The following is a 15,780-nucleotide window of genomic DNA, read 5'->3' on the forward strand; positions in this document are numbered from 1 at the left end:
CCTCTTAATGTGCTGGCTCCAGCACTGCCTAGGGATTTCCTGGGTGCACAGCCTAGCGTGGGGCACATCTGGCACTCCCATCCCGGTAATGTCTTTGTCCTCAGGGAGTAGGTGACAAAGACTTCCATCTCACTTACCTGAGGAAGGAGACCACTAAGGAGTTTTTGAACTTTGAGTAGGTACGAGAGTTGAAGCGGTTCATGCCACTAAAGCCTTGGCAGGGGGGCCCGCCACACAGCATCTCCACGTCGCCCTTCTGGGGCAGCCTCTGGCCACGGCTGTTGGTCTTCTCCCCGGCCATAACCAGCTTGAGCAAGACATTGCAGTCCTCCGTGAACACCGTGGAGCGGGGGTTGTTCAGCCGGAACGCCTGCGCCGCGGGATCCCACATTTCAATGGCCCACAGAGTCTCGGAGACGCCTGGTGCACACAAGGACAAAAGGCATGCTCTGAAGCCTCCCATAAGAGGCCAGAGCCGGTGGCGACCAGGGCCAGCAGGGCTTCAGGCTAAAGCTGCTGGATCCAGTCTTACTAGTTCAGAGAAAAAAAACAGCCAGAATCCTTACCTGCTTGGTGGAACCCTTCCGACAACCCCCCACAGCCAGAAAACACGTCCAGGGTCCGCAGCTTGGGCAGTTTTATTGCTGTCTCTGGTTCACTCGGCTCAGAGGCCTGAGACTTCGTCTTGCCTTTCCCTAGGGGGAACATGCCACAAATTAAAGCCAACTGACAGAGTCCTACCAGGCTCAACACTTCATCAAAGAGCCTCATTTTGAGTCGTTAACAGCACAGTGTGAGGGAAAGGCAGTGGTTCCGAGTCCGTAAGCGAAACCTACAGTTGGTGCAGCTTAGGGGCAGAGTGCGTGGCCAGCATGCACGAGGCACTGGGTTTCATTTTTAGTACTGAAGAGAGAAATAAACCCTGCAGATAATGACATACCTTTCCCCTTCCCTTTTCCTTTATTCCCCGGGCTACGGGCATGATTTGGAGGATCTTCAAAGCTTTTGGTCTTTGCATTATAGGCCTGAAAAGGAGAGAACCACAACAGTCAGAAGGAAATGACTTAATCCCTTCCCTGATAGGATACGTAAGTCAGTTTGGCACAGAGTCACTTAACGTCTCCCCTAAACAGACCCACAGCTAATTAGCCACCAGTATGAGCAGTCTGATTTTTATTTTAGAAACTTTAAAATATATACTTTATCTGGCCAGTGTTAAAACTTTGGCTATGAACATTTGGACTATTCACTCTGAACAGGGAACTGTTACACAAAGGGTCCACCTTCCAATTAGGCCAACAATGCAGGAACCTGGGGAAATGCTGACGTGTGCTGTTTTAAGATAACCCAACATGGAAAAGCCAAGCTTCAATGATGTAAAAGCAAGCAGCTTTATCAGGCTCCTGGATCCTGTCCATGACCACAACTGTCTGTAATGTAATGTGGGTCTGGCCTGGACACAGGCACCTGGCTGAAGGGACCAGGTGAGGGACAGCACTGTCTCTCCTGGGAAAGAGGCACCTTTTTCCAACCCACAAAGGCACTGGTTGGGCTACTGAAGGCCACCTATCAGGCTTGGCTCATAGACCAGTGTTACAGATAGTGCCGTGGAGAATAAAACTTTGTAAGTAACAACCAAAAGCTCCTGATGAATAGGACTCATGGCACCCAACTACCTGGTTTCTTTCAAAAGTCAAAACCCTACTGCCAGTACTTTTTACGTATAACCTCACAATCAACTGCCTTCCTGAACACACTGCTTTCTCCTAAGTCTGACTCTGATGCCCCTCCAGTGAGCCTGGCCACCACCTCCAAGAAGTAGAAGCGGTCAGGGCCGCCTTCTGAGTACTCCTGCAGGCACTCCGGCAGGTCCTCCCCGTACTCCACGGTGCAGCGGCCCTGCACGGCCTGGAAGTCCACTACGGCCTCCTCGTCACTCCAGTAGAGCAGGTTGATGTCCGCATGGTAGCTCGCCGAGGTGGACTTATGGGTGTTCTCGGGCCTGTGAGCAGAAGGTGCTTTGTGAGGGATTCTTTTGCTGCAAACTTACAATGAATCAGATGAAAATTCCTCATCTTAAACACCCGAGACCAGAAATGTTTTGGATTTTTTTTTTTTTAAGGTTTTGAAATAGTTTCCATATATAATGGAATCTTGGGACTGGTACCTAAGACTAAACAAATTCATTTGTCTCACTGGGCATGGAGCTGCATGCCTGTAATTTTAGCTTTCAGGAGGCTGAGGCAGGAGGATCTCAAGTTACAGCTAGCCTAAGCAATTTGGCCATGTTGTCTCAAAGGGAAGAGGATGCAGCTCAGTGCAACCCAGATGCCCTTAGGTTCAATCCCCAGGACAAGGGAAGAAACTTCGTCTCACCGCACCTTATACACAAAACCTGAGGATTTTTTTTTTGAGGGGTGTGTCGGGGGAGTCTTACTATGTTGCCCAAGCTGGCCTTGAACTTACAATCCTCCTGCCTCAGCCTCTCAAGTAGATGGGATTAAGGTGTGTGCCGGCATGCCCAGCTTCTACCTAATTCTAACATGGTTTGACTGTACTATGTTCAAGCACGACCTGGCTCCAGGTAGCATCTTCTAGAAGAGCCTGCAGCCTCTTGTAGAGGCAAAGACCTCCACTGACCTGTAGAACTTGTTCAGCCTGATCTTGATGTCTGACCCATTGGGCTTGCCATTGGTTTTCTTGGCACAGAAGATCTCTTTTATCCGGCCGATCCGGTAGGGCTCGGGGGCATCCAGGTTGCTGCCTTTGATGTAGTCAGAGTACTTTCGGTAGTGCTCTGGGTATAGATCCTCATCCACAGGCTCCTTCTTTGGGCGTTTCACAGGGCTGGACAGCTTGATGCTGCAGAGAATCAACAATCAGGGACAAATGAGTGTTTAAGCCAAGCAGTGATCAGTTTGGCAGGACTAAGCAGGAACCACCACCATTTCAGGTCCACAGCTTCTCGGCTACTGCAGTAAGGTGCCCTCGGGTCTGCATCAAGACAGACTCTCGTTCAGTTTTAACCACTACACAAAAATTGCTAACTCCCCTCCTGCCTCCCAGGCATGGGGTATTTTGTACTTCTTGGTAAGTGATAAGCTCCAATTAATGAGCACGAGCAGAAGTGACACAGGAGCACTCAGCTACTGTGGGCATGTCCAGCGTGCTTCTCAGGAAGAGACTAGCAACTTCAAGGAGATGGCTCTGACAGCCCAGGGACCGAGTGATCCAACAGCCAAGCCCCTTGGGACAAACATCCCCACCTCCTAAGAGCTCAGAGAAAGTGTTGTGGTGTGCCGATTTGTGGGTGGTCACTATGGCATGACCTATGCCATCCCAACTGAAACACGTGACCTAGGAGCAGTGTTGGAGGCCCAGGGAAGGCACAGGACCTGGTCAACTCCAGTTTGGTCCAACACCCATGGTAAAGCCAGCTACTATTGCTCTGGACAGCAGCTGCCTCGCCTTCCCCACTAGGTCCCTCTGTCTGCTGGGCTCCCAGGGAGCCTCAGTGCTGTGCTTGGCCTATCTGATGCGTCAGGAGCACCGTGCAGAAAGCACAACAGGGAGGCCACCCCTCCACCCCAGGACAACCAGTGCCTGAGGGGTGACACAGCCGAAAGACACCAAAGCTGGAGGCACCCTACTTCCTGTATCCCTTAGCTCAGTGACTGAACTAAGGCTGGGGAGCAGGTTCCCAGTAAAACTCTAGGGAAATGAAACTAGAAATCCAGGAATTGAACCAAGTTCAGAAAGTGTTGGTTTTAATTCCAATCATGCGACTCTTGAGACAAGGAAAGGATCACATGTGGGAATTACCTATGGCTTTGACTTCTTCCCTGGAGAGTCTCAACCCTCTCCTATAGAGGAGAGTTCTTCTGAAGCAAGGAACTCATGCACACCACACCAGTACCATAAACCAGGCCCTGGGCAAAGCCCCAACCTCAATCCCCAGAGACCTTGCAGGAGAGGTACACTCTGCCATCATGCAGTGGCAAACAAGAAGAGGCCTTAGGGCTGGTCAGAGCTGGAGAGGGACCCCAGGTGAGTGTAGCACTCTCAGCCTCTTACAAAGTCACAGCTTCACTCTGGTAATTCAGATGTTAAGGTCCCCCAGAGGCTTCTATGTCAAAGGCTTGGTCCCTGGGGGCACTCTTTAGAGATCCTTAGGTCACTGGGCTTGTGCCCTTGAAGGGAATTGTGAGACCCAGCTTCTTTCTCTTTTCCTTTTCTGCTTCCTGCCCGTGGAGAGAAGTTGGTTTCACCATGTGCTCCCTACCACTGATGGCCATCCAGCACCCTCAGAGGTCCAAAGCAATGGGCTCTCTGGGTCTTATACTAGAACCTCCACAGCTGAGGCAAAACACACCTTCTCTGTGTGAGTTACCGTACTTCATCACAGTTGTTGCCACCATATTAAAGTATATTCACAGACACGCTGCATCCTAATCTTGCTCTAAGGACAGTTTAGTAATGAACGACTTAAGTCATAGTGACAATGTTAAAATCTTCACATAACAGCTGCACCCCACTTTCTTGTAAGAATATTTGGCATAAAATCTGCAATGGGTGCTGGGATTGTAGCTCAGGGTAGAGCACTTGGCTAGCATGTGTGAGGCGCTTGGTATGATTCTCAGATCACGTATAAACAAATAGTATAAATAGTAAAGTGGCAACCAAGAAGAGGCCTCAGGGATAGTCAGAGCTGGAGAGGGACCCCAAGTGAGTGCATTTGTGATCTTCCTGCCTCAGCCTCCCGAGTAGATGGGATTATGGACATGCACCATCACACCTAGTCCAACATTATTCTTAAATAAGTCCTTAAAGAGCTGGAGACAGCCTTAAAAATAAACATTGACAACTAGAAGATATTAAAAATATCTGATGACTGTAGAGTGAAACACAGAGGTCACCTTGGGCATTTTATTACAGTAATGGAAACTCAACTAACTGCTCAGGGGAACTGAAACCCTTCTAATGGACAGCAGTGACCACAGATGCTAATAGGAGTAGTGGGGCAGTGTCTAATACTGAGGGATGGGGGGGGCAGCTATGAGGGATCCATGCCTGGCAAAGATGGGTACTCACTCACTTGAATGTGAAGGCCTCAGGAAGCAGGTACACGCCATCGCCCACCCTATACAGGATGCCATTCTTGGTAGCAGAGCTGTAGAGAATTTTGCTGTCCAGGTCGACAAGCTGCTCCAGAGCCCTGGGAATTTCTTTCTGCCTCATTTCGGCCAGTCGGGCACAGCTTGCACAGAACCTGCAGTGAAGGCAGAAATGTGGCCGTGGACTGACTGGCAGAGACTGTGCAGCCATCACCCCCAGTCTAATCCAGAGACTGGTAACCACGGGGGGAATCAAAGATGGGGACGTCTAAAGGAACTGCTTTCTCATACTTATGGTCACACTTTGAAGGTATTTATTTGGGATCAGATGCAGAGAGGCACCTTGAGAAAATGACAAGCCAATCCCACTTTTGGGCCATCAATACAGAAACTGGAATATAGTTAACACCACCTGAGTAAGCATGTAAAAGTGGCTCAGTGAGGTGCTCAAACCAGAGGTGCCTCATCCTGCTCTCCCCATAAAGGCTGAAAGGGTGAGAAAAATCCAACAATTTTTTTGATACTGGGCCTCACATGTTAGGCAAGTGCTCTATTACTAAGCTATGTTCTCAGCCCTTTCATTTTATTTGTTTCTTGAATTTGTGATCTTCCTGCCTCAGCATCCCGAGTAGATGGGATTATGGACATGCACCATCACACCTAGTCCAACATTAAGGACTTATTTAAGAATAAGGAGCTGGAGACAGCCTTAAAAATAAACATCAAGGGGCCAGGTGGGTGGTGTGTGTAATCCCTATGACTTGGGAGGCTGATGAAGGAGGATCTCAAGTTTGAGGCCAGTCTCAGCAACTTAGGGTCTCATTAAATTGCTTAGAGCCTCCTTATCAATAAGAAATAAAAGGGCTGGGGAATGGAGCTCAATGGTAGAACACCCCTGGGTTCAATGCCTAGTACAAAAAAAAAAAAAAAAAAAAACACCCACCCACCCCCAAAGGACTGGAGGTATAGCTGGGTGGCAGGGCACATGCTTCCCAAATGCAAAGCCCTGTGTTCCATCTCCAGCACCACATACAGAATTTGAAACAAGCCAAAAAGCCAGCAAACTGATGAGAACACAGAAAGCTCTAAGCGAGCTCTTCTTGCCTTTGCCCCATCACCTGTACTGCAGTATATGAATGGTCCAACTCCAGACGGTTCAGCTTTATCACATTCTGGTGAAACAATGTGTGTTCAGTAGAAACTGCATTTCAGATTTTTAACTTTGATCCCTCCCTGTGTTAGCCACAGGCAGCATGATCCTCTTGTGATCTAAGAGCCACGTGGTTCTCAGACAACATGACCACAATGGGAAATAACCAATATTTTACAGAGTGCTCTGTTGTGGCAATTCTGGATAGATATAAAAGCAAACTGCCCAAGATAGTCAACAGTTGAGGCACAGCAGCAGCTTTTTGTTCATGTGCGAGAAAAATTAGAAGAAAAGCCCAGGGCACTATTTTTTTTTTAAATACTCAGCCAAGTGTGGTGGCACACACCCTTAATCCTAGCAACTTGGGAGGCTGAGGCGAAATAGCCAAGTTTGAGGCCAGCCTCAGCAACTCGGCAAGACCCTGTCTCAACGTAAGTATGGAAATGTAGCTCAGTGGTTGAACACAGGGCGCTCTTATCTCCAGAAACAGGAAAAAAAAAATCCCTAGATAGCTACCCACTAGTTAGTATAAAATAGTATAAAAGATCTTGTTTACAGGAGAAAACACCCAAGTCACACAAGCTTTGTACCACACCGAGCAACGCACGAGTAGGAGGACACATAGGGCTCCTGGGAGGAAAACAAGGTAGCTAGCTGCAGGTCGCCATAAATGTCAAACCTTTCTGGTTGTCAGAAAGGTTTGGTCAGCAAGGAACCCAATGGAGAGGGAGCAAGCCCACCAGACAGGAGTACCTGGGATACTAGAGGGACTGGCATGAAGTAGGGGGGCAGATATTGTCCTCAAGTAGCAGGACAAGGCCATGGGGAGGGAACCACCAAACCCACTCCTAACACTCACTTGAACTTGTTGTCCTCTGTTGGCTGGGTCTTGGGAGGGGACTCAAATCTTGCATAGTCTTGATCGTACCAGAACTGGTAGAAATAGGTCTTTCCATCATCATGATCCCCTGGCAGCATGGACTCCGGATCCATACCTCCCTTTGGGGATAGGAATGTGTGTCAGCAACAATCTCCACAGAAAGAAAGGGGTGCAGGGGCAGGGGCACTCACCTCCATCGCCCAGTTTTCCGAGGGAGCTTTATGAATGACTTTGACTTTGCTGTGGATGTAGGAAAGCTGCATGTCCTCACACTCATCCACCAGGAACAGCTCCAGGGGGTCTGATGTGGCCCCAAGGACTGTGTCTGTCCCAGCACAAAACCAGTGAGCGTGGAACATCTGCCCATTGCCGTTGTCCTCCCACAGTGCCGTGACCCTGGAGTCAGAAGACGGGATATGGAGAAAGATCTGACCTACAATCAGAAGCTTGACGGAGTCCCCTGCAGGAAGGGGGGGGGCTTTGGGTTTTACTCTGGCTCAACAGGTACCTCCTACTTGTTTGTGAGTATGCTAAAGACAAGCAGAAGGATACACACCTTGCTAGATACAGAGGTTTTGAGGAGTCATCTGGAATGACAGAGACACAGTCCCCCACCTCCAGGGTTTCCGCGTCAATGCACACCTGACGATAGTAACTCTTCTTCCCATCAGTCTGGAACAAGATGAAGTTCAAATAAGGGTCATCTCCAGGGTCCTTGCTAGGCCTCACCTCTGTGTTCCTCTGGAAATCTTAGACTAAAACATGACTCGGGGCAGGGGATGTGGCTCAGTGACAGAGCACATGCTTAGCATGTGCAAGGCCCTTGGTTCAACCCCCAACACCCCTCAAAAAAAGTTAAAAACATAGGCTAGGGATACAGCTCAGTTGCAGTTGGTAGAGTGCTCACCAAACATGCAAAGGCCCTGAATTCAATCTCCTAATCCTAGTGGCTCACGAGGCTGTCAGGAGGATTTTGAGTTCAAAGGCAGCCTCAGCAACTTAGTGAGGCACTAAGTTACTCAGAGAGACCCTGTCTATAAATAAAGTACAAAAAAGGGCTGGGGATGTAATTCAGTGGTTAATGCTCCTGGGTTGAATCCCTAGTACAACAACAACAAAAAAACTAAAACATACTCAATCCCCAGCACCAACACCAAAAAAAAAAAAAAAAAAAAAAAGTTAAAAATACAACTCATGGGCTGGGGCTGTAGCTCAGTGGCCTTGCACATGTGAAGCACTGGGTTCAATCCTTAGCATCAAGTAAAAATAATAAAGGCATGCTGTCCATATACAACTAAAAAAAAAAAAACAAAACCCAAAACCGAACTCCTCAAAATTTCATTCAAAAATCACGAGCTTGGACTGGGGGTGCAGCTCATAGAACACTTGCCTAAAACACATGAAGCCCTGGGTTGAATTCCTAGCACCACGAGGTTGAAGGTGGAGGGTGGAGACAAAGCCCCTCTAGAGCTAGGCCACTCCAGCTCCTTATGGAGCACACAGGTTCTTGGCCCCAGGGTCCAGGCTACCACGAGGGAAATTATCAGACCACTTGCTCCTCAGGAGCCCGCGGTAAATCAAAGGAGAGTCTGATCTGAGGATTACCTTGACGGCCTCCCCAACCCAAGAGATCCGATCTTTGTTCTGTTTCTTTTTCTTCCCTTGATGCATTTTTTTGGGTGATGGCACCTCTGGGATGTCGTCGTCAACTTCTTCATCATCATCTGCCTCCTTCATTGCCATATTGGGACACCTGCAAAGTCACTTGTTGTAAGGACCTCTCTATGAGGACAGAGTCAAACCAACAGAGGCTGTTGTAGTCTGGGAGCAGGGACCAGTCTGGGATGACCCTAGACATAGGACACCTGCCTGCTCTACATGAGGCAGGCCCTTCTGCACAGCACACCTGCACCAGCTGCCATGAGAACAGGTGGCCCAACCTACCTCCTCTTTAGACAAGCTTGCTTGCTCCGTCCACTGCCACCAAATTTAACCATGTCCTTACAGGCTTTGCACTTTCCACACTCAGGCTGTTGGCAAACCTGAAAAATATCATTAAAAAGGCAAATGAAGAGCTGGGGCTGGAGCTCAGAGGCAGAGCGCTCTCCTGGCATGCGTGAGGCGCTGGGTTCGATCCTCAGCACCACATAAGTTATTGTGTCCACCTATAATTAAAAAAAAAAAGCAAATGAAGCCAGGTACCATGGCGCACACCTGTGATCCCAGAGGCTTGGGAGGCTGAGGCAGGAGGATTGTGAGTCCAAAGCCAGCCTCAACAACAGTGAGGTGCTAAGCAACTCAGTGAGACCCCATTTTTAATACATAAAAGGGCTGAGGGTGTGGCCTAGTGGTCAAGTACTCCACCACCCCCCACAAAAAAAAAAAAAAAAAAAAAAAAGGCAAATCAACTGGCCATAAGGAACCAATCATTTCTGGTGAGTTTGTTTTAAAAAACACATTTAACATTATAGGAGGAATGACAAAAGTCAAAAACAAGATAGCATTCCAGATTAGCAAGGATTATTAAGCAGCCAGACAGGTGGCATGGGAAAGGCACCACTCAGAAGACAAATTGGTAAAACCACCTTGGAGAACAATTTCTAGGTAAGTGCACACCACACTCTGGCCACTCCACCTCCAAGACGACACTCACAGGAGCCTTGCTCAAGGATGTCATTTGTAATACTGAGAAGCTGCCCATCATGAGGAATAAGTTGGGATGTTCATAAATGAACTGCAGTGGGCTCTCTACATCTGTGAGTTCCACATCATGGTCCAACCAGCCACAGATTAAAATATTTGGAAAAAAAAAAAACAACCACTACAGGGACCTTTTCTTGCCATTACTCCCTAAACAATATTAAAAAACATTTCCAGGTGGGCATAGCGGTACATGTCTGTAATCCCAACTGCTCAGGAGGCTGAGGCAGGAGGATGGCAAGTTCAAACCCAGCCTCAGTAACCTAGGGAGATGCCATCTCAAAAGGGCCAGGCACATATTAAACTTTTTTTAAAAAATATTTATTTATTTAGTTAGTTATTGGCAGACACAACATCTTTGTTGGTATGTGGTGCTGAGGATCGAACCCGGGCCGCACGCATGCCAGACGAGCGCGCTACCGCTTGAGCCACATCCCCAGCCCAGGAGAGGCTTGTTGAACAAGCCTGTGTACCATTCCCAGCAGTGCATTTCCATAGTGTTTACATGATATCTGGTACTATAAGTGACCTAGAGTTGATTTAAAGTCCCCACAAAGAGGGACTGGGTTTGTACCTCAGTGGTGCTTGCCTTGCACATGTTGAGGCACTGTGTTCAATCCTCAGCACCAAGCTAAAAAAAAAAGTATTGTGTCCATCTACAACTAAGTTAAAAATAAAGCGTAGAGAGGATATTTGGAGTCTACGTGCATATACTATGCCATCATATAGGAGACTAAAACATAAGGATTTGTGTTCAAGGGTGTCTTGGAACCAATACCCCACAGTTAGAGACAGCTGTATGCACACCTGTATCCCAGCAACTCTGCTTCTAAGAGAAGCTCACAAGAATTTTTGCTCCAGGATATTGCTGCAGCATTACAACATTAACGTCACGGAGGAGTCCGTTGAAAACAGTTATGATGAGTTAACTATCTCTCTGTTAACACATATCAGTTGCATACAACTGCAGTTATGTTACAAGACTTCACAAGTAATAATCATTGGAATCATGCATGCTAAATAAATAAAAACAAAACAAGAATGGTGAAGATGTGCAAACCCCTGCCAAGGGCTGCTGCTGAGGAAGACAGGCAGAGCTGCGAGCCAGCATGAAGCATAAGTGGCAGCTCTTTAAAGGCAGAGGTGCAGTAGCTGCCTCAAACATTCCAAAATATGTGCTCTCTGGGCCATAGAATTTGGGGGTTAATTTCTCTACAGTAAATACAGTTGTCTCTTGGTATCTGCAGAATCTGGGACTTGCCCCAAACAGACAAAAACAAAGATGCTCAAGTCCCTTATACAAAATGGGTATTTACTTGGAATAAATGTGCATCCTTCCACTTTAAATCATCTCTAGGTGTAGAATCCTTAACACAATGGAAGTGCTATGTACAGAATTGTCACCATAATCGCTTAGGGAAAAGCCTGTTTGCATTCAGCTCAGATGCAATCTTTCTGAATACTTTTGATCAGCGATTAGCTCACTACAAGATGTGGAACCCATGAATACAGAGACAACTACATATGTAAAAAAAAAAAAAAAAAAAAAGAAATTCAAAGAGGTCTCTTATGACCTCCAATTAAGTTGAATCAAGCACCTACTTTGGCAGGAAGTTTGAGACAGGTGGCTCCTGGGAATGGCCTCTCGTCTATGGGTGGTAGCTGCTACCTCAGTGACCACAGGGAGCCTATAGACTCGCATGAGGAAGTGCAGGAAGACCGAAGGCCCCCAGGAGGCCAGGCTCTCCAGTAAGTGACAGTGGCTTACTGTCATGCTTCAGACTGTTGTATGCAACATGCAGGTTCTCCCCCAGATCACTCTTTCCCCACAATTCTACTGTAGGGACCACATTTGAGCAGTAAGTCTTGAGGCACAAAGACAGGAGCTGCACAGGGATGTGGCTGGGACCTGGGCCAGCTCAGGGGGACCAGAATGCAGCTCAGGTGGATTACCTCGCAGACGCCACACCGCCGGCGTTTAAAGGTGTTCTCTTTGTCCTCCCTGTCATCCTTTTCAATCTGCTCTGCGAAGAAAGTGTCAAAGATCTGGTAGACTAGTTTGGTGGTGGTGGCTTTTGTGGGTCCTTTATCCTTCTCCTTGGCAGGATGCCTGATGGTCTGACGTCTTTCAGCTCGCCTAAGGGAGAAGCGTCTACCATTTTATGTGACCGGGACACTGGACACAGGAAACTGTCCCGGTCTCAGCTTCTCACTTCAATTCCCGCTACACCCTTACCTTTGTCCCAGGGTGACCCCTGCCAACTTGATGAGGTCTCTCATACAGGGGGTCAGGAAGATGGGCTGCTCGTCACTGTCCTTGGCGTCATCATAACTCTCTACCTGGCTCACCACAAACTGGGCGTGTCGAAGGAGAGAATCCTCTGTGAACCGATTCAAGTTGATTGTAGAAGGGGGAACCGTGGTCTTGAAAAAAGATAAGGTAGATGTTTCCAACTTTTTTTGTGGTGCAGGGGATGGAAGCCAGGTCCCTGCACACACTAGGTCAGCACTCTAGCCCCAGCCCTGGTATCCTCATAGAACCAACAGGCAGCTTCTGCTGATTCTGAAAGTGAATGTGAGTGTTCAAGCAACGACCACAGTGGGTGCGAACTGGACTGAACCCAGATGATGCAGACCACAACCCTCTTACCTCAATCTTGTTGATCAGGTCTTCATAGGTCGCATCAGGGTTGCCCTGGAGGAATTCCACTACTATCTTGCTGATGTAGATTTTCTCCTGCATCAGCCCAAATATTGGGGCATACTCTGGGCTGGGTTCCATCAGAATGTATTCGGCAAATGCTGGCAGGAACACATGATTTTGTTAAAAAACAAAATGGAATGATCAAATTGAGGTAATTATCAGCACCTCCATCTCAAACACTTATTATTTCTTTGCAAAGATGTTCTTTTTATTTCATTTGGTTTTCAAGAGATGGGAACCTCGCAATGTTGCCCAAGCTTGGTCTCACTGACCCTTCCTGCTTCAGTCTCCCATGCAGCTCAAACTGTGTGTGCCATCATACCTGGAATGTGTCATTTTAAAAAGCAGTTTAAACCTGATGGCACTTACACTGGGAAAAGGGCAGTAATACAGTTTAAAAGTCATTCCACATCCAAATAAAAAGTATAACACATCAGCTCATCCTAAAGAGGCTTGTCTGGGCTGGCTAGAGAATGAAGATGAGCTAAGCTGGTGTTCAGTGAGCTTTTTCCTGGTTTCTGGAGTGTGGTCTGGGTTTGAGTTGCCAGAGTAAGACTTGTAGTCAGGCACAGTGACAATGCCTGTAATCCCAGCAACCCGGAGGCCAAGGTCCTATGCAACTTAGCACGAACCTGTCTTAAAACAAAGGGCTAGGGATGTGACTCGGAGTAGAGCCCCTCTGGTTTCAGTCCCCACTATGAAAAAAAGAATAAGACCTGCCTTTAAAACTAGAGGGGCAAGCCAGATGCAGTGGTGCATGTCTGTAATCCCAGTGGTTTGTGAGGCTGAGGCAGGAGGATCAAGAGTTCAAAGCCAGCCTCAGCAACTTAGCAAGGCCCTAAGCAACTCAGTGAGACCCTGTCTCTAAATGAAATACAAAACAGGGCTGGAGATATGGCTCAGTGGTCGAGTGATCCTGGGTTCAATCTCCGGTTCCAAAAACCCCAAAAACTAGAGGGTCAGTTCCAAGACCAGAGGTAACATGACGCAGATAAGCAAGTCATGGTTGAGCAGGGCTCTCCAAACCTGCCAAGACTTTCTACTAGAGTCCAATCAACCCCCAGGAAGGGCAAGAGCCAAGGCCCCTTCAGATTCAGAACATCCTGAGATTGGTCCAACACTTACAGGTGCTGAAGCCGATGAGTGCCTTTTCACCTCCATCAAAGCCAGTGATCCACCATTCATTAATGGGGCCAAGATTCTTGCCATTAACACCACCTGTGAGAGGAAGAAGTTTTCCAATAGGAAACTAAATAAGCACGCTGACTCAGGACCCAAGAAAGCTATGTGAGGCTCTAAGGACCCAGCTCAGTTGATGTTTCTTATTAGCTGGGGGCACAGTCCTCATCAGGGTGACTTTGCTTTCACTGGGCAAGGCAGAGATCCAAACTCTAACTGTAAGGGGCAGCAGTTCAGTGGACTATTGCTTTGAAGTGTTTTGCATTTGGTTTTAAACCATCACACCCAAACACAACCCTGAATCATAACACCTACCTTCAAGAGACGGATTATCATCATAGATTGGTTTTGCTGTACCAGAAAAGAGAAGCTCCACGTTCTTCTCGATGAGGCCAGTATCAATCGGGCACAGGTGACCTCGCTTACAGTACACACTATGGGCAATAAAGGGAGGCTCAACAGATGACCAGGGAAGGCAGGTCATCATTTATGATTAGAATCGGGCATAAAGCAATGGACAAGCACTAGACTTGGTTATCTTTTCGGCTGCCAGAACTTAAGATTAGTACCATGTTCTATCACCTATGGCATCTATCCAATCCCCTGACCTATGTCAAAGTGACACTGACGTGAGACAGTGGGAAACTGGGTGTGGTGTGCATGCCTCTAATTCCAGCAACTCAAGAGGCTGAAGGAGGACAATTGCAAGTTTAAGTCCACCCTCAGCAACTTCATGAGGCTTGGCTCAAAATGAATAAAGGACTGGGGATGTAGCTCAGTGGTGAAGTTCCCTGGGTTCCATCCCTAGTACAAAAAAAAAAAAAAAAAAAAAAAAAAAAAAAAAAAAAAAAGACACAGTGGGAGAAACACTGGCTTCTAGAACAGACTACTTGCTCGCCACACTGCACAATGACCCATCTAGCTCTAAAACATTTCCATTACCCAAAATAAAACCTTGTACCCATTAAGCTGACACTATTCACTCAAATCCTTAGGAATTGCAATTTACTTTATTCCTATAGATTTACCTATTCAGGATGTTTTGTACTATATATAGTTAATTTGGGTTATATGAATCACTTCACCAAGAAAATTAAGCTGGGCATGATGGTCAGGCATGTAATCCCAGCCTCTTGGGAGACTGGGGCAGGAGGATCACAAGTACAAGGCCAGCCTCAGCAACTTAGAGACACCCTATCTCAAAATAATAGAAAATACTGGGGATATAGCTCAGCAGTATAGTACACCCAGGTTCAATTCCTGCTACCAAAAACAAATTCCACAACTTAAAGCAGGTTATAAAACAGATGAAAAGGAGAATGTGTCATGTAGGGAATGCCTTGTGCCTCTTGTTGGGGGTTCAATCTCAAGCATAAAATGGGCATCCACATTTCTGCTCAGACACCCCTTGACATTTAGGGGCAAGTTCTTCCATAAGTGAGGAATCAGAAGAGGACAAACTTCAAAACTTTATTTGCAGTGCTGGGACTTCAACAGAGCATCTGCCTGGCATGCTGGATCCTATACCACTGAGCTCCGCCTCGGCCTCTCCCAATATTTCTGCAGTCCTAGAGACTGGCCCCGCCTTGCGTATGCCAGGGCTCTACCACTGAGCTACGCCCCAGTCAGAACTTTTTAAGTAATAAAAAACTAAACACCCAGAATTGAGCCTGGCCCCATGACAGGCACCATGGACAGACTCCACAATCCTGCCCTCAGGAATTAAGATCCAGTGGAAAGACATGGACAGAATGTATCAAAGGAGGGCCACAGGAGGGAAAGATCAGTCCCCGGCCTGACAGGGTCTCTCTCCATAGAGGCAACATTGGAGAGGACTTCGTCTCCAGGCAGGGATAAAACCCAGACTCACAGGCTGGACCCTGCCTGTGACTTGTTTCCATCATATGCAGAGTGCCTGAACAACCCAGGCAGTCTGGTTCCAGGGAAGCATGTCCTCAGTACCACCCCCCCAACAAGAACAGGTTGACAGAAACCCCTGACTGCAGCAGACAGCAGTGGCATTCAAGCCTGCACTAGCCCCCACCCTAGCTCA

The 15,780-nt window shown here is 47.6% G+C and overlaps 1 protein-coding gene across 6 annotated transcripts in view; it reads right to left on the reverse strand.

The window, feature by feature from the left end:
* Nucleotides 1–15,780, reverse strand: part of DNMT1 (DNA methyltransferase 1) — a 45,738-nt gene that overhangs the window by 5,617 nt on the left and 24,341 nt on the right. For 4 of the 6 annotated variants that reach the window (XM_081288546.1, XM_081288545.1, XM_081288547.1 and 1 more), the window contains 16 exons: nucleotides 14,043–14,161; nucleotides 13,674–13,766; nucleotides 12,495–12,646; nucleotides 12,081–12,268; nucleotides 11,798–11,996; nucleotides 9,089–9,186; nucleotides 8,750–8,897; nucleotides 7,701–7,816; nucleotides 7,336–7,540; nucleotides 7,124–7,263; nucleotides 5,096–5,269; nucleotides 2,641–2,862; nucleotides 1,810–2,002; nucleotides 941–1,025; nucleotides 567–695; nucleotides 138–420 (listed from right to left, as the gene is read on the reverse strand). In XM_081288546.1, coding sequence (XP_081144672.1) covers nucleotides 138–420; nucleotides 567–695; nucleotides 941–1,025; nucleotides 1,810–2,002; nucleotides 2,641–2,862; nucleotides 5,096–5,269; nucleotides 7,124–7,263; nucleotides 7,336–7,540; nucleotides 7,701–7,816; nucleotides 8,750–8,897; nucleotides 9,089–9,186; nucleotides 11,798–11,996; nucleotides 12,081–12,268; nucleotides 12,495–12,646; nucleotides 13,674–13,766; nucleotides 14,043–14,161 — 2,544 coding nt within the window. The remainder of the gene's footprint in view (nucleotides 1–137; nucleotides 421–566; nucleotides 696–940; nucleotides 1,026–1,809; nucleotides 2,003–2,640; nucleotides 2,863–5,095; nucleotides 5,270–7,123; nucleotides 7,264–7,335; nucleotides 7,541–7,700; nucleotides 7,817–8,749; nucleotides 8,898–9,088; nucleotides 9,187–11,797; nucleotides 11,997–12,080; nucleotides 12,269–12,494; nucleotides 12,647–13,673; nucleotides 13,767–14,042; nucleotides 14,162–15,780) is intronic. The other 2 variants (XM_081288549.1, XM_081288548.1) reach the window with 1 other exon arrangement.

Source organism: Spermophilus citellus (genome assembly GCF_964194105.1).
Source record: "Spermophilus citellus genome assembly, chromosome: 3".
NCBI lineage: Eukaryota > Metazoa > Chordata > Mammalia > Rodentia > Sciuridae > Spermophilus > Spermophilus citellus.